Source organism: Mercenaria mercenaria, chromosome 15, assembly GCF_021730395.1.
Source record: "Mercenaria mercenaria strain notata chromosome 15, MADL_Memer_1, whole genome shotgun sequence".
NCBI classification, from domain to species: Eukaryota; Metazoa; Mollusca; class Bivalvia; order Venerida; family Veneridae; genus Mercenaria; species Mercenaria mercenaria.
This window is the reverse complement of record NC_069375.1, coordinates 16,917,874-16,942,276: the sequence shown is the minus strand read 5'-3', so window position 1 is coordinate 16,942,276 and position 24,403 is coordinate 16,917,874. Positions and strand designations below refer to the sequence as shown.

Genomic DNA, 24,403 nt, shown 5'->3' with positions numbered 1-24,403 from the left:
TGACCTTAAGTTGTGACCTTGACCTTGAGCCGACAAAATTCATAATGCTCAAAAATACCATATTTAGTTTAAAATTAACAATTTTAAATAGTGACCTAAAATGCACCATAATTCGACTTTGGGCAAGAGTAACAAGTGCACTTAAAACATATGGCAAATCTGCGATAAATGCTGAGGAGCATGGGTAAGACACAGCTCACTGCTCAATTTTTCATTATAATTGCATATATACAGGTGTTACTTTACATTGCATGCAAGGTGCAGCTCAGAAATCACTTAGATGTAAGCTTCACAAATGAACATTGCAAATAGTTTGGCAAATTTTCATTGTTCAGAATAATCTGAACTATTCTATGCTATTAAGATAAAAGTTACTCGGAAATCAAGTTCTTGCTTCCAAAAAAAAAAATGTACAGATCCTTCCTGCATGAAGTGTACTTCAGACTTTTACCTAAAAAAATTCAAAGTATAAACACCAAAAGAAAATGAACAAGTCCCTCCCGCGTATATGAAGTGTACTTCAGACTTTTACCTAAAAAAATTCTAAGTATAAACACCAAAAGAAAATGAACAAGTCCCTCCCGCGTATATGAAGTGTACTTCAGACTTTAACTTATAAAAAAGTATAAATGCCAGAAGAAATTGTTAAAGTCTTTCCCGCGTATATGAAGTGTACTGCACAGATTTCAAAGTATCTGCGGTGTACATGCAGTGTACTATTTTCTTGTACAAATCCCTCCTGCATACATGCAGTGTACTCCTTAAATTTTCCGAGTCTTAGCTGCGTACTTGAAGTGTACTAGTGACCTCCTGCGTACATGCTGTGTACTCTTCGAAATAGTATGCGGCATGCGGTGTATGTAAAATGTACTCCTCTGGCGTACTACTGTGTTCGTGGCATATACGCCACAGAGGCTTGCTTCTGTAAGGGTAACAAAGTGACCTTTGCAACTTGATGCTATTACATACCACTTTTGTTACCAACTCATTTGATAGCGACATATCATCAAATCGTTAACTCATTGTAATTAGCTCATTTGAAGCTTACAATTTGTCGGTCGAAGCAACATTCGTTCATGTCTTTTTATTTTGTTCATCTACAACTTGCTCGCTCACAAAATGCCTGCTTATAACCCTATCCAACGTAATGTATACAACAACGTGTCACACCCTTCTATCACCTTTAATACGCACGCCCATTTTCCATACAAACTGTCTCGCACAGCACGTATCCACTGAAACCGTGCTCACTTGGGCAGGCTCCCTCTTAAAAGTACAAGCATACTCTTATCTCAAGCCTGACAGTCTTCACTCTTTTAAAGTCGCATCACGTCAGTATCTGACATCCCGCGACCCATTAAGCTGTAGTATACCTACAGGGTAGAGAACACCAATTGTTTTCCCATAGACTTCCATTATGACATTATGGCGTGTACGGCCTTCCATATATCGAAACATGTATATCCAATCACATTTTTTTCAAGAACTATCTTAGTTCCACCAAAATATCGGACAAAAAACATCGTTGTCATGGCGGGAGAAATTCATTTGATGAAACTTTTTTTCAGTACACATAAAATGTATCATGAAATACTGTAAATGCAGTAAAAATATTCCATTTTGAAAAAAATAATCACTTCTTGGGTTTGTTTACATGACTGACCAATCAGAACGCACAGATGCTACCTTATTCCCAGGTATACACTTACCTCATTCCCAGTAAGTTCCCTGTACTTTTTTGAATTGACCGGTGGTCTCTGACCTACAGCCATAGCTCAACTTAATGCATACTCAAACCTTTACATGTGACTCTAGGGAAAATAAATTGTGACAATCTGTTGTTAAGTCATCCAGGTTGAAGAGATACTTTTATATCTAGTTAAACTTCCATTAAGAACACAGACAGCTGTTTGCCATACGTCTCTATTTTCGTAATAATTCGCAGCTATCATCTTTACTTATTGCTCAGTACCTCAGCAAGTTATCTGAGGCTTACCTACATAAAACAAATAGCGTGTTTTCATTATTGTTATCATTGTACATTTTTCATATATAAAAAAAAAAATCGTTATATTGGTGTTGTTAAATACTCCGTCACAAATTGAGAAGTTTTTCTATTAAACTGAGTTAATTATCTTAAGCTTTTCGGCTAGTGTACATAACCATAGACCACGGCGCGTTACAAAATTCAACGGCAGCCGTTGGATAAACTATTAAGCAATATACGTTCATCGCGCAAGTCTTCCACACACACGTTACACTCATCATTTAAACAAGAAGTTGGGACTCGCCGAATTTACCAGACTCAAAGTAAAAACAAGTGCGCCCATGACGTCATCCATCTATACGGAATAGTCTGGAGGTTTTCGAAAATTTTGATTTGGGATCACGCGGTCGATCATGCATGTTCAATTGTACCATTGGGTGGTTATTTTTGGAAACTAATAATAGTAGCATGAGAGTTCCAGAGATATAAATCGGAAAATCATTCATGGTGTAATTTGCTGTTACTGTAGGCTACATAGACGGTGTAAATCAAAAATAAACAGAAGCAGGGATAATGTTGATAAAATACCGGTATTCCCCGATGGTACTGCGGTATCGTACCACAGGAAGATGGTACCATGGTCACCAGTATACCAGTAATACCGTGCACCTCTACTACTGTAGTAGGTATCCCTTCTGTGCGGTAGGGAGACTACGTAGTCGAATCGGGTGACTGTATTAGAGAACATGTTCTTCCGATGCTCCGATAAATTACAAGCAAGGCATGTTTAAACTTCGGAATTTCCACTTATTTTACATTCCTACTGAATTCAACCCAGCGCAAAAAAATATGCCAGGTGCGGGCAGTCAAAAATTGATTTTTTTTTTTTTTTTTTTTTTTTTTTTTTTTTTTTTTCCCTCCGTTTCCCATCATATTGGTGCAGGAAATCCGACGAACAGGCAATCAGTTTGGTGTGGCCTTGTTTAGATATAAACAGAACTTGTTGCAAAATGCACATGTATTTTTCTGTCACAGTAACGAGTTATAAGCAGAGAGCACAGGGTTCGCACAGGCCTTGAAAAGTCCTTGAATTTGGTTGCAACCTTGAAAAGTACTTGAATTTAGTGTTGCCTTGAAAAAATGCAAAAAGGGTACTTGAATTTGACTGAAAGTCCTTGAATTTAGGCAAACAGCCTTGAAAATCCATTAACAGTTTCTGTCTGTTGTCAAAATCGTATGTTATCGGTGTAAAAATGAATAAAAAAAACTTTTTTTCGGCAAATTTAAAATACGTTTGTGTAGGAGTACGAAAGGTCGCCGGTACGAGAGCGTGTATCCTGTACGGTACGGGTTTTATACTAAACGTTTGTGTATGACGTCACTAGAAATTGTGAAAATGGCAGCGTCCATGGTTTTGTAGAAATGGGTAAAATCGGGAAGAAGTGTTCGTTCCAGCACAAGTGGGTAGGAAAGTATCAGTGGGTTAAATCCACAAGTAACCAACACAAAGCCCGGTGCACGCTATGCATGAAAGATATTGACTTGACGCACATGGGTGTAAGTGCAATAACGTCACATGCTAAGAGTGCAAAGCATAAGCAAAACGAAGAAGTGAGATCGTCGTTGGCATCGTGTGGGGTGGCATTCATTCGACAGGAAGGAACTTTCAATGTAAAGAGCGAAACTAGTGCTGGCAGTAGCCGAGATATCAACAATAATTCAGCTCTACCTCCCCCATCCACTCTTGAAACTGATGGAAAGTTCTGTCACTGGTATGACTATCCCACCCCCACCCACTTCAGAAACTGTTAACAGATCCCAAGGGCCAACAAGGATTAATCAGTATATTGTGAAGTCAGGATTACTTAGGGGTTGACATGGCCTGCCATTTTATTAGTGGTAACAGTTAAATACTCTAAAATCTAAATCTGAAATGTCTGTATTTGGGGATTGGTTAAGGATTGACATAAACTGACATTAATTTTTTTATCGATGGTGACAATAATTCATTTAGTGTGTGTAACTGTATGTTGAGGCCATTGTTGTTAAGAAATGAACTGTGTTTTCTAGTCAGTAATGAAATTATTTAAGTTAGAAACTAATACATAGTTATCGTGTTCATGAAATACATTGTCATAATTGTATAATTTGTATAATTTGAACTGGGTACGGATTTAAAAAAAAATCCTTGAAAATACAAATTTAACCTTGAAAAGTCTTTGAAAAGTCCTTGAATTTTGGTAAGAGAATTTTGTATGAACCATGGAGCATCTTTGATCCATTTTTTATTTCATTTTTTGGAAAAACGCCAACAGTGATCAGCATTTCAGCCTGCTTAAAGTAGTAGTTCCTCATTATCACCATGGGTGTGGAATCCATAAGGTCCGACTGGACTTTTGCTGGTTAAGTTTTTTTTTGTTTTTTTTTTTCATTCCCCTTATCTAACAAGCTCACATCTTCAGGTAGAAAATGAGAAAAGGGAAGGATAATTATGTATCCCACCACACAGTGGTGTGGGAGACATATTGATTTACTCCAGTCTGTCTGTCACAAAGCTTGTCCGTACTCTAAGTCGAACATTTCTCATCCGATCTTCACCAAACTTCATCAAAATGTGTCTGCCAATAAGTGCTCAGCCAAGTTCGATAACTAGCCAAATCGGCTTAGGCACTTCGGAATTATGGCCCTTGATTTACCAAAAACACTCGGATTTCTTGCGCAGTTTTATCCCTAAACTGGAGCCTATACTACTAGTAGTATAGGCGTCCTTTTGGTGTCAAGAAAGCGCATGCACATGTGGATTAAGTAAACAGTATATAAAGACTGACTTACTATTTAGATGATAAGGCAGTTGTAGGAGACATGCGCTTTTCTCAAAAGCATCTCTAGTTTATAATGCTGTTGCTTCAGGTTCATGAAGGTGATTAAAATACTTTAAAGTGTAATGGTACATCGAAATTTACTGTATCATGTTACATTAGTCTGGCAATACTCATACAGGGTTTTTTCTTTCTGTTTTAGGAACATAGCCTATAACCTTAATATTGGGAATTTTGACGCGTACATGTTCCAAATTGGGAAATATTTAGTCCCATAGGATATAGCATGGATGTGTTGAAGCACTTTCTCATACACTTGTTTCACATTGTACAACCTCTTTAACATACTGCCATTACAAAATTGTGCATAATTTGGTCAATGTTTGTGCAATTTTGATATTTTTTTCAGAATGTAGATTGGGAATTTTTGCACTCATTTTGGGGAAAAATACTTACTTTTTGGCATTGGGAATATAGCCGAATAACCCCTGTAAATCATATCATAGGCCCGTTTCACAATACAGAAACAATACAGTAAAAATAGAAACATTGAATGAAAACCTTTATACAGTCAGTGTTAAAGAAGGAACTAAACAAATTTATCATTTATAAAAAATTCTATAACTTAAAAGCAACTTCCAAGTGTAGGCATATTTTTTTCATTTTGTCACATGAATGCTGACTAACTGTACTCAATTTGTATCACAATATTTACTGTATCATTGGTTCTGTATCCCAATATGTTTTATATCATGAGACTTGGGCCTAACATTACACCCCTAGCTTTAATGTACAAAACCAGTGTTTTACCAAGAGAGCCTTTCTCGACAATGCTGCAGATTTGGAAAAAAAACCATTAACACACTTAAGTCTAAATTTAACATCACTTTCTGCCTTATGATTGGCTGTTGGTCTCAGTCTTGCATAACTTTGCATTTAGTAACTCTGTGAATAGAAACATAATTTCCCCAAAAATTTGGACAAATTTGTTGTTGCAAACTTTAGACTGTATATAGCTGCCACATTTGGGTAAAAGGGTAACACAAAAATTCAAAAGCACAAAGAGATTGCAAGAAAGTTTCAAAACTAGTATTGTACTCCTGATTTTCTTTCATTTTTCTGACGTCACAATTATTATGTCATGGTGTTAGACAGTATAGTGGCGTGCTGAAAAAGAAATCAACAGAAATCTGTCAATTTTTGAATTTTGATGGATATTGGCAAGGACATACATAATAATCCTTGATAATGTGTTAGAATCGAAACAATATATCTCAAACAGTGATTTGCGCCTGAATAAAATCAGTTTGTTGTTTAGCTTACTCAGGCTGTTCCCTTGTGATATAATTCCTTCGCATCTAAACTCCAAACAATGATTTTATTCATTCTTGCATAAAAACTACTTTTTTCACTGGATCCGCCCATGTATTAACCAGGGTGGCCACCGACTCTGGAAAACAGGGAAAAAGGCTAAAAAAAATTCCCTGCATGGAAAATTCAGGGAATTTGAAAATTTTGAAAAAATCAGGGAATTATCAGGGAATTTTGAAAAAATTGAAAGAAAAAATTTAAAAGACTGTATAATTATGTCTTGGCTACTGGTGGTTTCTCTTCTTCATAATAGTTACATTTATTTTATATAATACAGAATACTATACTTAGCAAATGCACTCACCATTTGATGATTCTAAAACTGTTATTCATCAACTATAAGAGATATGTTTTTGTTTCTAAAATTGAGAGAAGCTAAAATGGAATTGAGCAACCATTGCCCCAGACCTCAAATACTAATACATTGTACTTTGAAAGCAAGCAAAATTTGTTACACAACTAAAAACTAAAATGAATTGAGTGACAGTACATTACTGACATTAACAAAATGTATACCAACATTTGAATCATGCATTGGAAGTACCTGCTGTATTGGTAGTAATTGCTTGTTAGACTTTTGCTAGTTATTAACAAACATTTACATTAGTCTTGAATAGCATAACTATGAAATGTATTTTTAAAACCATAAAATTAGCAACTTCATGAGAAAACTCTTTGGCTTTAAAACCATTAATGGAATCAAGACTAGCCTATACATTCTGTGTAGTCTGATCAGGATCCATGTTGTTTGTTTGTGCACATTAACTGTAACAGCCATAGGTTTATAAAGTAAAAAAAATGAACAGGATGGGGATGGTTCCTGACCAGAGTACAGGCTTTTTTAATCCATACTGGCCACAAAGTCATTATGCTGGTGTCCCATGTCATGACTTTGAGTTTTAAACTCAGTTAACCAGAAAGATGAAATTGTTATGAATGCAAGGAGGTGTTGACAGTTATAATGCTGATTTAGTGGACTAATTCATTTTCGAGGAAACTTTTATGTCAAATCTTGAAGACCATTTGTCTAGGTTTAATATTTTTATGCCCCCGAAGGGAGGCATATTAGTTTTCGTCCGTCCGTTCGTTAGTTTGTTCATTCGTCACAACATTAACTTTTTGCATGAAGGCACTTTACTTGCCAACCACTGCACCCAGGACTTCAAACTTCAAATGCTGTTAGTACTTATTGAGTACACAACCCCTACTGACTTTAGGGTCACCATGTCAAAGGTCAAGGTTAAAGGTCAGGGTGCTGCGGGGGCATTTGTCACCATTAGTGACAGCTCTTGTTCTTTTTAAGTTAAAAGTTAAAACTGCAGGAAAAGTTATTTCCCACTGCCTCATATTAGAAACTAAAGTGCTGGATTGTTTATGTGTATATGTAACATCCTGTTTTGATTTACATAATTGTACTAATGACATTAATAGTGTTTTAAATTCAAAGTGAAAACTGCAGTTACTGGTAGTTTTGTGAGTATAGCTTGTTAGAAACCTGAATGGCTAGAATGTTTGTGATTTAGAACATTGATAATGTTTAGAAAGTTACATATTTGTAATGCTTAAAGGCTTATTTGTAACTTTCTGCTTTAATATGCAGTATGATTATGAAGATTGTAGTGTCTTGGCATTGTAAAGGAGAATGTTAAAAATCAGGCTCAGTTCATTCACATTAAAACATGATAACTGATTAAAGCTGTAATCACATTATTAATTTGAATAATCAATGTTATAGGCAATAAAAGACACTGGAATTAGTATCACAACAAGTTACAAAATAAATAATGGTATGTATGTACATGTATGTGAAATGTATGTCATTGCTGCTGAAGTATTGAAGTTTTCTTTTTTGAGCTGATTTGAGTTGTTACTTACCATGCTTACTACTCTTACTGAAGTTGCTCAATGAGATCTTAAATTACCTATATAATTGATTATTCAAACAGGATTCTGAAAATAACGTAAATAATGAATAAATTTTTAAAATATAATAAATAAATATAATTTCATATGTACCGTAGATACCCATGTATAATGCGCACCCGTGTATAATGCGCACCCCCGATCTTAGTCCAAAATCCTGGGGAAAAAAAAAAAAAAAAAAAAAAAAAAATTTTGGTCAATTTTGAGGTGGATGGAAAACGAAAGTAGAGTTTACATCGACACCGGTAATAAATTTTATCTCCGCGGCGGAGAGCAGCATCGGTCTCACGGTACTATCGATTTTTGTTTTCTCGAAAATAAAACCATTAAATTATTGTTATATTTGTTGTTTTACCTTTTTTAATTCACTATTTTGAATAAATAAATAGCAGCTGATTCAATATTTCGGAATGGTATCTTTCAAAATGACATGAGCTTCTCAATTTAAACTGATAACAAAAGGTGTGATAGTCTTTTTGTCACGATCATAAAGCCAGTAATTACCGGCAATTAACGTGTCACCTCGTGTCAATTATGTTGTTCACAGTTTGATCTCGGTTAAAGATAATTCTCGATCTTTAATAAGTAACATAATTTTTGTGATTTATAAACATTTCTTTCGTCAAAATACTTTTAAATTTATATGAAATTAATTTTTTTGAAAGAAAAATAAACAATTCGATCTTTTACGGAACGTAACGGCAATCTTAGATTTTAGCGGAGACAGTAAGCGCGGGGAGTAGTTTCCCTTTACCAAAATGGCGAACATCGGTAACAAACTTGTTTTGAAGTTGGAAAATTGTCTATACCTGTGTATTATGCGCACCCACGATTCGGGGGTGGTCCCGGGAGTCAAAAAACTGCGCATTATACATGGGTATCTACGGTATATGGTATAGATGTAAAATAAATAAGTTTATTGGTGGAGAAGGTATGGCTAGAAGGGGAGGATGGAGGCCATAATATTACTACATTTATATTCACAATTGTTGCTACGCCGAACAAAGTATCAGGGAAACTGACTATCCTGTCAGGGAAAATTCAGGGAATTATCAGGGAAATTTACTTCAGATTTTTGGTGGCCACCCTGTTAACGGGAGAAAAATCATGTGCAAACAAGGCAATTCACGTGCTGTTAATACCCGATTTTTATTTTTGAAATGCTTTGCCAGGGACATACGTATGTATTTTTGCGCACACTGATATTTGGCATCTGTATCTTGTTTCTTCCATAACAACCTTCTTCTTGTAGCATTATAGATACAATGTAATCAATAGTATGTTTAGCTGTATCAGTTTCCAACTCCAAACGTACTGCCCCCATCAATGTACGCACTAGCTTCTCTTAGAGTTCACTCCCTTTACAAAGCGTCTGTTCAGTTATTGTAAATAACTGTGAATAAATAAGTATCGCGTGTAACTTGTGCTATTGCTCGTTTTTAGGTATTATATTTATGATTTTTGTTAGTATCAGTCGGTATGTTTTTATCTGATTTTTCGCAGAATTCATATAATAAACCTTGAAAGCTAGTCACTACCCTCGTACTCATCCGTACTCTAAATGTGTTCGTACTCAAAATAATTCAAATGTAAATTTATTATTCTTAAAATTGTGTTCCTGTTAATCAAATTTTTAAGTTATATGCAAAATTATGGGTAATATAACGTTTGTAATAACTGGAAATAAAAATAAGATGCTCAAAAACCTTCAAATCACGCTTTTGGTAGTGTTGTTGATCTGTGTGCCCTGGTTATGGATATTTAAAACATGTTTACCATTTCCAAGAACAACCGAATGGTAACTAAAAATGTACCGGAATCATAAAGTCATCACATATGAAAACAATGCATTAAGTCGTCCTGTTATGTTTTTTTATGCAAGAATAGCGACAATACACGTTTGTTTTACCTTCGGTCTCGGTCACAAACAATCCCACGGGCTTCTGCAGACGTTAATACACAAAAAAACGTGTAGTATCCCTACAACAACATATCAATTTTTTGGATATATTATTATGTCTCCCCCAGGAGACATATTGTTTTTGCCCTGTCCGTCCGTACGTCACACTTCATTTCCGAGCAATAACTGGAGAACCATTTGACCTAGAACCTTCAAACTTTATAGGGTTGTAGGGCTGCTGGAGTAGACGACCCCTATTGTTTTTGGGGTCACTCTGTCAAAGGTCAAGGTCACAGGGGCCTGAACATTGAAAACCATTTCCGATCAATAACTAGAGAACCACTTGACCCAGAATGTTGAAACTTCATAGGATGATTGGTCATGAAGAGTAGATGACCCCTATTGATTTTGGGGTCACTCCGTCAAAGGTCAAGGTCACAGGGGCCTGAACATTGAAAACCATTTCCGATCAATAACTTGAGAACCACTTGACCCAGAATGTTGAAACTTCATAGGATGATTGGTCATGAAGAGTAGATGACCCCTATTGATTTTGGGGTCACTCCGTCAAAGGTCAAGGTCACAGGAGCCTGAACATTGAAAACAATTTCCGATCAATAACTAGAGAACCACTTGACCCAGGATGTTGAAACTTCATAGGATGATTGGTCATGAAGAGTAGATGACCCCTATTGATTTTGGGGTCACTCCGTCAAAGGTCAAGGTCACAGGGGCCTGAACATTGAAAACCATTTCCGGTCAGTAACTTGAGAACCACTTGACCCAGAATGTTGAAACTTAATAGGATGATTGGTCATGCAGAGTAGATGACCCCTATTGATTTTGGGGTCACTCTGTCAAAGGTCAAGACCACAGGGGCCTGAACATTGAAAACCATTTCCGGTCAGTAACTTGAGAACCACTTGACCCAGAATGATGAAACTTCATAGGATGATTGGTCATGCAGAGTAGATGACCCCTAACGATTTTGGGGTCACTCTGTTAAAGGTCAAGGCCACAGGGGCCTGAACATGGAAAACCATTTCCAATCAATAACTTGAGAACCTCTCGACCCAGAATGTTGAAACTTCATAGGATGAATGTTCATACAGAGTAAATGACCCCTATTGTTTTTGGGGTCACTCCGTTAAAGGTCAAGGTCACAGGGGCCTGAACATTGATAACCAGTTCCGATCAATAACTTGAGAACCACTTGACCCAGAATGTTGAAACTTCATAGGATGATTGAACATGCAGAGTAGATGACCCCTATTGATTTTGGAGTCAAGGTCAAGGTCACAGTGGCCTGTTCATGTAAAATCATTTTTTGGAAATAACTTGAGAACCACTTGACCTACAATGTTGAAACTTAATAGGATGATTGGACATGCAGAGTAGATGACCCCTATTTATTTTGAAGTCACTTGATCAAAGGTCAAGGTCACAGGAGCCTGAACAGTGACTTGAGAACTAGGCCGAGAGTGTTGAAATTTAGCGGGATGACTGGACATGCCAAGTAGATGATCCCTATTGCAGCCAACCATCAGTGTCTCTTTGACTTTCGCTCCTGACCCCTATTGACTTCTTGCCTATAGGACTTTGCATTTGGGGAGACATGCGCTTTTTTACAAAAGCATTTTCTAGTTTCTTAAATGAATTTGATTGAAATTTGAAACAGTAATTGGACCATATGATCATTTATCATATCACATCAAGGCCCTGGAAACTGCCACCATTATTTAATTAGATTTGGCTAAATTTGAAACCTGGTTCTGCTATGAAAGTACAATGTTTTGTATCAAGTATTAGTCAACTTCTTTGTTCTTTCTGACACTGTGAATCAGAGAGTTATTGTAAATACTTTTGACAGGTGTCCACAGCTGTTGTTGAGCCATATAATTCTATCTTGACAACCCACACAACGTTGGAGCACTCCGACTGTGCCTTCATGGTGGACAATGAAGCTATCTATGACATCTGCAGAAGGAATCTAGACATAGAGCGACCAACATACACCAACCTCAATAGGCTGATAGGACAGATTGTCAGCTCGATTACTGCCTCTCTACGCTTTGATGGTAATTTTATGTGATTTTACTTCAGTTTGCAATTTCTGAATTATTTGTCCTCTGCTGCTGTACCACTGGAGGAGAATGTGGTTTGTCTCAATCACAAAAGTGGGATCCTACAAAAACTTCAAAAATACTAGGTATTTTTTCATAATACTTAGTACATTGTGAATATGCACATCTTTTTAATTTGTTGCAACAGTCTTAAAAATATGACAAACAGTAGGATCCTGTGATAAGTATTTTAAGTTAAAAAAGTGAAAAAAAATGTTGTCGGGGCTTTTCATCCTTATATAACAGAGGCCTATAAAAGGCCTCTTCCCAATCCAAAAATATACTATTTTTTCCTAACTGTGGCAGAGATATTTCCCAAAATGCAAGGTAAAATTTCCCCAAATCATGGTTAAGATTTTGTTTACATTTTAGTATTTCCAGAGGAAGCGTTTGTCTGGTATCGATTTTTTGTCACACAATAGCCTAACAGCCCACAGAACCAGTTGTGACACATTGCCAGTCTAATACAGTCTAATACATTATGTTCCATAGCCTGGATTTTAGTTCAAGTTTCAGGGGAAATAAATTTGCTTCGTCTTTCGATGTTTACTTGCGGTTGATAATTTTTCCCAAAATGAACAATTATCGCGCAAAAATTTCCCAATCTGAAAGGCCAAGGCCTCTTCACAATTTCCTGATGAAAAGCCCTGCAAGTAACTTGCTGCAGATGGAGAATATAAACTTCCATATTGTTGTTCACCAAAGTTGGGCACACTTTGGCCAAATTCAATAAACAACTGATATTGTGGCCCTTGAATAGTTAAAATTTAGATAATAGACATCTAATATGTTCATGACAGGGCATTTTTGGGGCTGAATATGGGCCCCATTCCCCTCGTAAAATAATGTTTTTTCCCCTTGCTCAAAAGAAAATTCCCCTGATAATAGGTTGTTTGACACAACTAGATATGAACTCTCTTTCAAGTTATATTATAGTGTCTCTAAGGAAGGTTACTGCTGCAATATTATTACATTTGTTAGAAATGATTGAAAACAGTATTAGTAAGTGTGAAATGTAGTTACTTATACATGTACAGGGTTCATACGCGTCAGGGAAAAAAAATTTTTTTCAAGGTCAGGGAATTGTCAGGAAATTTTGAAATTTGGAAAATGTCAGGGAATTTTCTGATCTGGTTAGGCAACAATTTGTAAAGGTTAAGGCAGTTTCTTCAAATATTTCCTTTTTCATGAAAGCTATCACACTTACGACAATTAAAGCATAATTTTAAATTATATGCATATATCTATATTCTACATATTTTTCAAATTCCATATAGAAGAAACTGAAAGGGATTTGCACCCCTTACCTCCTGAGCAAATCTGGTGATGGCTATATCTAATGATTCAATCCCCTTCTCTCATGCAGCATTCCCACTGACTTTTTGAAAAGTGGGTACATGTACCCACATACTTTAGAAAATGTGGGTACATGATAAAAAAGTTGGGTACAAACCATGCAAATTGAAAAAAATGTTCCAACTGAAACAAAATTATAAAAAAAGAAGTATTATGGAAAAGTGACACTTTTATTCACCTGTATTTAATGACAGTGGTTTGTTTTACACATTGCTCACTGGTACATCTAAAAGTCACACTCTCCTTATAGAAAGTGGAGAGACCCCTAGTGAAAACTAGAATTTGAACACTATTTTTCTCAGTATACCCCCCCCCCCCCCCCCCCCCCCCCCCCCCCCCACACACCCACACAACACCAAGAAGCTTGTGAAGCATTTGAAGATGGCTATAATTTTTTGTTCAATATGGATAAAAACTATTGATGTGACCATTCTAAGATACATCATATTCCATGCAAAGAGTTTTTCTTTATTCCATAATCCTGAGGAAAAAAAAACGTTTTCAAAAATTCAAGCAGACGCTGATAAGTATAACCCGCCGAGTTTTTATATCATTTTTTTGCTGCTATATCTTGCTGCAACATTATAGCAACCAAAAAATGTTATAAAATAAAAACTCGGCGGGTAATATTTATTCAGCATGAACAGTATCGGACTCGAATAAAAATGAAAAATTGCCCGATGAAAGTCAGTCCGCAACCGGTCATTTTGTAAATATTAATAAACAAGCAGCTTACGAGTCTTTCTTTTACAATGGAGACCAAATAATTGTGTAGTGGATGCCAGCTGACCGCTTAATTATTCAACAACTTGTTGAAAACAACGTCCAAATCGTTGTTTTTGCACTCACACATGTTGACAATTATCGGAAAGTGTCAAAGATGTAACTACGTCGCTAAATACTATCACGTCTAGTTTTACAAATTATTTGATTCGCTGTCACAGTTCTCGCGAAAATCTCACCAAGTACCTGAGTAGGCGGAGCTTAAATTATGCCATCGGCATGTAAATTCAATTCGTCTTGACATGTAGCAAATTGTCAACAGTGTGTATTGCGGTAATTTGCGTGTACGGATCAAAAATAATGTCTGGTTACTTGAATTTCGGATCTTTATCGACGAACAATGTATTTTCTGTCAGATTTTTTACGCGTGCATTGTACCCGTGGAATTTTAAAACTTGCGTGCAAGTGACTTTTTATGCGTGAATTACGCGGATTTTTGCGTGAATGGGAATGCTGCTCATGTATAGTGTCCATTACACATAGCCATTACTATATATACATACAAGGCTCCAATAAAAACAGTTCGATTTGGCTAATATGTTCAGGTTTCCAAAAGTAATTGCTTTATTGTCTATTGGTCATAACATAAAAACATTTGTTTGTTTGAAACAGTGTATTTGATTACTTTTTAATGTATGATAATTCATGTCATTTTGCTTGCCAATGTGTTTTGTATAATCACCAGCTACAAACAAAATATTAAACAATGTAAATGTTTGTCAAAAAAGGAGGTAAGGGTTGGCTGTAGGGGTGGTGGAGGCCAACATTCTATTTTTCATTTAAAATTGAATCACTAAATGTGCACATTTTAAGATAACAAAAGTCATACTAGGTGACTTGGTTTGTATCGTACCGAACCAAAAAGTCAGGGAAAAATGCTTTCATGTCAGGGAATTTTGTCTGAAAGAATGTGTATGAACCATGATGTATATGGCTAAAACTTGCCCTTTTTGTCGTAAAACGACGAAAATTTCCCCTTCCTGAGGGTATGGGTACCTGTCCCCAAAAGTTTCCTAGTGCCCTGCATGAAGTAGAACATTTTGAAAGTCAAAGTACACTTGCATTTTTAGCTCACCTGAGCAATGCTCAGGTGAGTTTTTTGATCGCTGGATGTCCGGCGTCTGTCATCTGTCAACATTTAGCTTGTGTATGCGATAGAGGCTGTATTTTTCAACTGATCTTCATGTAATTTGGTCAGAATGATTGCCTTGATGAACTCTAGGCCGAGTTTGAAATTGGGTCATCTGGGGGTCAAATCAAAGAAAACCCTTGTGTATGCGATAGAGGCTGTATTTTTCAACTGATCTTCATGAAATTTGGTCAGAATGATTGCCTTGATAAAATCTACCTTAAATTTGATTATGGGTCATCTTGGGTCAAAAAGTAGGTCACTAGATCAAATCAAAGAAAACCCTTCTGTATGCAATAGAAACTGTATTTTTCAATTGATCTTCATGAAATTTGGTCGAAAATGGGTCATCTGGGGTCAAAAACTAGGTCAAATCAAAGAAAAGCCTTGTGTATGTGATAGAGGCTGTATTTTTCAATTGATCTTCATGAAATTTGGTCAGAATGATTGCCTTGATAAAATCTACCTTAAATTTGATTATGGGTCATCTTGGGTCAAAAAGTAGGTCACTAGATCAAATCAAAGAAAACCCTTCTGTATGCAATAGAAGCTGTATTTTTCAATTGATCTTCATGAAATTTGGTCAGAATGATTGCCTTGATGAAATCTAGGTCAAGTTCGAATATGGGTCATCTAGGGTCTAAAAGTAGGTCACTAGGTTAAATCAAAGAAAAACTTTGTGTATGTGATAGCGGCTAAATTTTTTCAACTGATCTTCATGAAATTTTATCAGAATGATAGCCTTGATGAAATCTAGGTCAGGTTTGAATATAGGTCATCTGGGTTTTAAAACTAGGTCACTAGCTCAAATCAAGGAAAAACCTTGTGTATGCAATAGGGGCTGCATTTTACACTGGATTTTCATAAAATCTGGTCAGAATGGTTGCCTTGATGAAATTTAGGTCAAGGTCGAATATATATAAAACTAAATTTTTGACAACTTTAGCAAGCCCATATTTACTTTTCATTTGATTTTCATTATTAAGAAGCTTTTCTGTCTTTTTTTACCCAGAATATTGTGTGAATTTCCGCCTTGTTCCCCCTAAATCTAGTAAATATTTTTTCACCTACTTCAGACAAAATAACTTTTTTACATCTTGTACAACTTGAATCTAAATATTTGAAATTTAGTGTAGTGCATCATGTTAGTCACAAACAGTTTTCTTCTGATTTGTGTCATTTTTATGCCTTCGGAAGGGAGGCATATAGTTTTTGAACCGTCTGTCGGTCTGTCTGCAATTTTCGTGTCCGGTCCATATCTTTGTCATCCATATTGGATTTTCAAATAACTTTGCATGAATGTGTACCATAGTAAGACGATGTGTCGCGCGCAAGACCCAGGTCTGTAGCTCAAAGGTCAAGGTCACACTTAGACGTTAAAGGTCATTTTTCATGATAGTGCATTGATGGGCGTGTCCGGTCCATATCTTTGTCATCCATGGATGGATTTTCAAATGACTTGGCATGAATGTGTACCACAGTAAGACGACGTGTCGCGCGCAAGACCCAGGTCCGTAGCTCAAAGGTCAAGGTCACACTTAGACGTTAAAAGTCATTTTTCATGATAGTGCATTGATAGGCGTGTCCGGTCCATATCTTTGTCATCCATGGATGGATTTTCAAATAACTTTGCATGAATGTGTACCACAGTAAGACGACATGTCGCGCGCAAGACCTAGGTCCGTAGCTCAAAGGTCAAGGTCACACCACACTAACAAAATACCCATTTTTGATAAGTCTTTCCCACTGACAGATAATTTTATGACCTTGACCCCTGAATGACCTTAATCTTGAAGATTCAATTGTCCTAAACTCTAACATCGGCCATAACTATTCATTCAAAGTGCCATCGGGACATGTGTCATCCTATGGAGACAGCTCTTGTTATAAAATGTGGGGGGCTCTATAGGAGTCAGCTTTGTTGCATCCCATCCCGAAATCTATATCTCGGTTTTTAATCCCCCGCCGTGGCGGAGGGATTATAGGAGGAATGGTCTGCGTCCTTCCGTCCGTAACACTTTCGTGTCCGCTCCATACCTCCTAAACCCCTTGAAGGATTTTCATCAAACTTGGGTCAAATGATCACCTCATCAAGACGATGTGCAGAACCCATGAGTCAGCCTTGTCGGTTCAAGGTCAAGGTCACAACTCAAGGTCAAAGGTTTGAACCTGCCATTTTGTGTCCGCTCTATATCTCCTAAACCCCTTGAAGGAATTTTATAAAACTTGGGTCAAATGATCACCTCATCAAGACGATGTGCAGAACCCATGAGTCAGCCATGCCAGCTCAAGGTCAAGGTCACAACTCAGGGTCAAAGGTTTGAGCCTTCCATTTTGTGTCCGCTCTATATCTCTTAAACCCCTTGAAGGAATTTTCATCAAACTTGGGTCAAACGATCACCTCATCAAGGCGATGTGCAGAACTTATGAGTCAGCCATGTCGGCTCAAGGTCAAGGTCACAACTGAAGGTCAAAGGTTTGAGCCTTCCATTTCGTGTCCGCTCTATATCTCCTAAACCCCTTGAAGGAATTTTATAAAACTTGGGTCAAATGATTACCTCATCAGAACGATGTGCAGAAATTGAGTCAACCATGCCAGCTCAAGGTCAAGGTCACAACTAAGGGTAGAAGGTTTGAGCCTTCCATTTGGTGTCCACTCTGTATCTCCTAAACCCCTTGAAGGATTTTCATCAAACTTGGGTCAAATGATCACCTCATAAAGAACTCATGAGTCAGCCATGTCAACTCAAGGTCAAGGTCACAACTGAAGGTCAAAGGTTTCAGCTCTGTATCTCCTAAACCCCTTGAAGGATTTTCATGAAATTTGGGTCAAATGATCACCTCATCAAGACGTTGTGCAGAATTCATGAGTCAGCCATGTCAGTTCAAGGTCAAGGTCACAGCTAAAATCAAAGGTTTACCCTTTCACTATCCATAGCAGTGGCGGGGGATTTAGCTGTCGTTCAGACTGCCTTGTTACTAAATGGATTTGATTCAAACTTTAAAGAGATGTTCCAATTTATCACCCACATCATGTGACACAAGGAGCATAACTATGATGCCAATTTTTCATGAATTATGCCCCCGTTTACTTAGAATTTAAGGTTCAAATTTTGATGCATTTTCACTATATCTGTTATTACAAAATGTATTTGTTTCAGATTTGAAGTAGTTGTTCCACATCATCACCCACATCATATGACACAAGGTGCATAATTAACACTTGCACCAATATTTACTGAATTATGCCCCCTTTTCACTTAGAATTATATAGTGTTTTGATACATTTTATCTGTACCTCTCCTATTACTTCATATTTTTTAACACAGACTCCAGCTGTTGTGCAATATTCATCCATCATTGGAGTCATTAAACACTCCAGTGACAGTTCTTGACAGATTTAAATGTTTTTGGTACATGGGTGTTAAAATACAGGTCAAGTTCAATTTGAAATGCACCTTTTCGTGGCCTTGTCTTTCTTATGGTTGTCATTCTGTGACTAGACCATATTGTGGGGGGTATTTGTCACTCCTATGACAGTTCTAGTTATACCCCCACAGAAATTTAGGTGAGTGGGGAGGGGTATTTATAGGAGTGAGCTTGTCGGTCCGTTGGTTTTCATGGCTTCAGAATAACTCAATGAAAGGCTTTACCGATTTTAATAATTTTTGGTACACAGGTGTAACATCAGAAAATACAGGTCAAGTTTAACTTTAGGGTCAAAGGTCAAGGTCACAGTGACCCTGAACAGTTAAACGGTTTCCGGATAACTTGAGAAGGCTTTGGCCTAGGATGATAAATTTTGGTACACAGGTGTAACATGATGAAATATAGGTCAAGTTTGACTTTGAGGTCAGTAAGTCAAAGGTTAAGGTTACAGTCATCCTGAACAGTTAAACGGTTTTTGAATGATAACTTGAGAATGCTTGGGCTTAGGATGATTAATTTTGGTATACAGGTGTAACATTAAATACAGGTCAAGTTCAACCTCGAGGTCAGTAGGTCAAGGTCACAGTGACTCGGAACAGTTTCCAGATGATAACTTGAGAACACTTGGGTCTAGGATCATAAATTTTTGTACATAGGTGTAACATGATGAAATACAAGTCAAGTTCGAGGTTAGTAGGTCAGAGGTCAAGGTCACAATAACACAAAACAGTTAAAACGTTTTTCGGATGATAACTTGGGCCTAGGATCATGAAAATTGATAGGGAGGTTGGTTATAACCAGCAGATGATCCCTAATGATTTTGAGGTCAGTAGGTCACAGTGACCCGAAACATTTAAACGGTTTTCGGACAATAACTTAAGAATGCTTGGGACTAGGATCACGAAACTTAACAGGGAGGTTGGTCTTGACTAGCAGATTACCAGTATTGATTTCGAGTTTCAAAGGTCAGGATGACCCAGAACATTTAAACCTTTTCAGTACAATAACTTGAAAACACTTGGGCAGAGGATCATGAAACTTCATAGGGAGGTTGATCTGGACCAGCAGATGACCTCTTTTGATTTTGAAAACTCATTGACCATTCTGAATATGAATGACATATGCCTAAAAATATCTTGTTGAATTTTTCCAGGTGCCTTAAATGTAGATTTGACAGAATTCCAGACTAACTTGGTACCATATCCAAGGATTCATTTCCCACTGGTAACCTATGCGCCTGTCATCTCTGCTGAGAAGGCCTACCATGAACAGCTGTCGGTGGCAGAGATCACAAATGCTTGTTTCGAGCCAGCCAACCAGATGGTAAAGTGTGATCCTCGTCACGGCAAGTACATGGCCTGCTGCATGCTTTACAGAGGTGATGTTGTTCCCAAGGACGTTAATGCTGCCATTGCTACTATCAAAACAAAGAGAACCATTCAGTTTGTTGACTGGTGTCCAACTGGATTCAAGGTCGGCATCAATTACCAACCACCATGTGTTGTTCCGGGAGGTGATCTGGCTAAGGTACAGCGTGCAGTGTGCATGTTGAGCAACACAACCGCTATTGCAGAGGCATGGGCTCGTCTTGACCACAAGTTTGACTTGATGTATGCTAAACGTGCCTTTGTGCACTGGTATGTTGGTGAAGGTATGTGTAAACTTGTACGTTGTGAGACGTTTGCTTATTTAAAATCTCATCTACAGAACAAACGTCCATTTTCACAGAATTTTGACTAGCAGTCTCCATACAGTTGGTGGATCTACTTGCTGGTTTAGTTGTTCTCTAATGTAGTTAAAATAGGGTTAAACATCAGGCAAAGTATTTTGAGGGACAGATTGTGAGATATTCAGTCAGAGAAACATACAATTATTGCCCGATATTTTCATAAAATTAAGTTACTCCAATTGAATAAGCATCGATTTTCATGCTTTCAGTGGAATACTTTAATAAAGGCCTCAGTGTGGTTTGTTGTCTAGTTTACTGTAGGTGCATTCAGAGTTCAGATGCACAGGAATTGAAGTGCCCAAATGGTTAAATATTGATGCAGCTAAACGATGACCTGTGGAAATTAAGACGATGAACCATAAGGAGGCCTCGATTGTTTTCATTCTTACCTGCTCGTTGAAATGTTTTGATAATTTTGGTTTAAGGCCGTTTTTCAACAGTATTTCAGTCATGTAACAGCGGGCAGTTAACCTAACCACAGTTCCTGGATGCTGTTCTCTGCAAGTAACTGTCAACTTCCCCACTTGAATCAGAGGTGGAGGACGAATGATTTCAGACACAAGTCTTTTAACAAATCATCACAGAGAAGAATTCCAGACGTTTCACCCCCAAGACTTTTCCTCCCCTAGACATTTCACCCCCAAGACATTTCCTCCCAAGACTTTTCACCCCCAATTTTACAAACCCTAGACTTTTCACCCCCAATTTTTAATATAGTGAAAATATCGTGAAATATTTTGTTATTTGATATTTAAAATCTTTTTTATATATTTTGTATAGGTTGTTAGGGCATTTATGAAGATAATTTGTTACTTTATGGACCATAATTCTATAAAATATACACTAAGTTAGAGTAACATACATGTAGTCAACTTAATCAACTGATCTTTTTAAATGTCAGATTGTTGAGACTTCTAAAGGATTTTTTTTTCTATGTTATTCAAATGGATTAAAGTTTTAATTATGTAATATAATTATGAAAAATATGAGTAGATTTAGATTACAATAGTAGATGTAAATATTAACTAGGGGTTAGAATTAGAGGGTATATTTTTATCCTTTAGTATAATAATGATAGCCCAATTGTGATAACATGTAATATGGGTATTTATAAGAGCAATATGATGTGGAATTTATTTTTATGATATATTTTTATATATTTAACAAGATAAATAGTCTCAGGTAACTCAGTATTGAGTGGCAGCATTCGATATGTTAATTAATGTTATTATATGTAATACATGTATGTACTGTGATGTTATTTATATATGCTGATGAGACTGAAATAATAAATACATAAACTAATATTACAATTTGAAAGTCATTCATTTCATTGTAGGTCAATATTTTAAAATCTTTGCATGTGTTGTGTTTAATCAACACCTTTTGATTGACAGAAATAGTCGATATTTTAAACTCTTCATAGGTGTTGTGATTTAATCAACACCTTTTGATTGACAGGAATAAGTGTTAAAATATAAATGGATTAACTGGCTAACTGGTAGTATATTACGCAGCATATGATAAATTATTTTTTGTAGTGCGTTTTTATTCAAATTATTCGAACCAGTAGCTTACCATATAATACTAATTATTTATCCCTTTTTTTCCCCTCATTCTATTATACTTGGTACGCATGCTTGTAAAATTAATTCTATTTCCCTCATTTTTGTCTTTCACAAAATGTTTTTCTTCCTTTCTTGAAATTATATTTTGCTATATGTAACAAGATTCATCAAACCATTTCGACTTATTGGATAATCGAGAATTTGTTATTATTTCAATTTACTGATATAACTTGAACATGTACAGTTTATCACCGTAAGGACAAAATATACTAAAACATGCAAGAGAATGCTGCCAATTAATTAACAGTTGATAAATTTAAATTAATTTATCTTGCATCACTTGCCTATTAAGGAATCAACAAAAACTAACAATTAAGTTGTCAACAACCAACGATGTGCGATATAAACAATTTTAATATTACATTTTTTCCACAATAGATTTATTGCTTATTTCCTACACAAAATCTAATTTTTTATTCAATCTTATTTTTTACCATTGATAATTTATTGTACAAAATTTGCAAATATTTATATATTTCTATACTATGATGTAAATTATTTGATAGCGGCTTTTAGCAATGTATTTTTATTTTTATGTTACAACATTGTTAATTGATAGCAAACGTTCAAACCTTGAACAACAAGGCTAATTTTAACATCAATAAAATATTTTACTTTGTAGTTATTATCAAATGTGCTTTTATTTTTTTCAATCACTAAACATCAAACAAAGGGATCAGACTATTTTTTAAGTTTTGTAACTATTATCAAAAGTACCTTTAATCATCAAAGTCACATTTTCAATCATTGAACAAACAAATGGATTAAAAGATAACCCTGTAAATAACTTATGTTTAAAGTTTATGGTCATCCTTACTAACAAACATAAATTTTTTTTTATTTAATGTATTAACCTTATTATAATACATATGAAATTATTCATAACTATACAACCCCCTCCCCCAAAAAAACATTATAATCATATTTAATAATAAAAACAAATTGGGAGTGAAAAGTCTTCATATGCTATAAAACATCAGACTTTTCACCCCCAAATTGGGGGTGAAAAGTCTTGGGAGGAACAGTTTTGGGGGTGAAACGTCTGACACCCACAGAGAACATGCGCCTCGCCCAGGGCTCGAACTCGCGATCCATAGATCTGCGCTCTCCCTATTGAGCTAAGCGGGCGGGCTTTATATTTGGATAAATATGCTGTAAACACTATATTCTAGCATTTTAGCTCACCTGAGCGAGTTATTGTGATAGCTCGATGTCTGGCATCCGGCATTTGTCTGTCGTGTGTCAACATTTAGCTTATGTATGCGATACTGTATTTTTCAATTGATCTTCATGAAATTTGGCCAGAATGATTGCCTTGATGAAATCTAGGTCGATTTGAATATGGGTCATCTGGGGTCAAAAAGTAGGTCACTAGGTCAAATCAAAGAAAAACCTTGTGTATGGATAGAGGCTGTATTTTTTAATTGATCTTCATGGAACTTGGTCAGAATTATTGCCTTGATGAAATCTAGGTCGAGTTCGAATTATGGGTCATCTGGGTCAAAAACTAGGTCATATCAAATAAAATGCTTGTTCAAACTCGAGAGGCCACATTTTTGGTCCAGTCCTAATGAAAATTGGCCAGAAAATTTGTTTCCATGAAATCACTATGGTTTGTTTCTCAGGTGAGCGACCTAGGGCCATCTTGGCCCTCTTGTTTAAAGATAAAATGTTTAAATAAATTGCTATAGCTGTCTACTGGATTATAAGGCTTGCAAGGAAACAGTTAGAAAAGTAAAATCTGTGTAACTGTTTCAGGTATGGAGGAAGGCGAGTTTTCTGAGGCCAGAGAGGACTTGGCAGCTCTTGAGAAGGACTACGAGGAGGTGGGAGTGGACAGTGTTGAGGGAGAGGCTGAGGAAGAGGGTGGAGATGAATACTAGACCTCAATGTATTTAATTGGAAGTTGTTGAAATAAACTTGTTAAATAATACCATTTTGATTTGTTTTCTTAACGCTAATTAAGAAGGTCTTAAAAAGGACACAAGTAGTCAATCCTTCATTACTTTTCAACTTAAAGAATTTATAGGACTGGATCTTTTAAGCTCTAGTTGACTTGATTTAATGGCACAGCAAGTCTGTTTTTGTATCCCCCTCAGGAGGTACTGGTTTTAGGTTGTCTGTCTGTCCTCATCCCCTTGATACAATTTAATGAAATTGAACAAAGTGATCTGTAACAACAGTAGTTGCGCATGTTCAGAAAAAAATGCATATTTTCTTCATTAT

At 36.4% G+C, this 24,403-nt stretch overlaps 1 protein-coding gene across 1 annotated transcript in view; it reads left to right on the top strand.

Annotated features, from left to right (window-relative positions):
- Positions 1-24,110, top strand: part of LOC123545633 (tubulin alpha chain, testis-specific-like) — an 85,563-nt gene extending 61,453 nt beyond the window's left edge. The window contains exons 5-7 of the mRNA XM_053524658.1: positions 11,871-12,078; positions 19,974-20,471; positions 23,936-24,110. Of these exons, the coding sequence (XP_053380633.1) occupies positions 11,871-12,078; positions 19,974-20,471; positions 23,936-24,060 (831 nt within the window). The 3' untranslated portion in view covers positions 24,061-24,110. The remainder of the gene's footprint in view (positions 1-11,870; positions 12,079-19,973; positions 20,472-23,935) is intronic.
- The last annotated feature ends 293 nt before the right edge of the window (positions 24,111-24,403 follow it).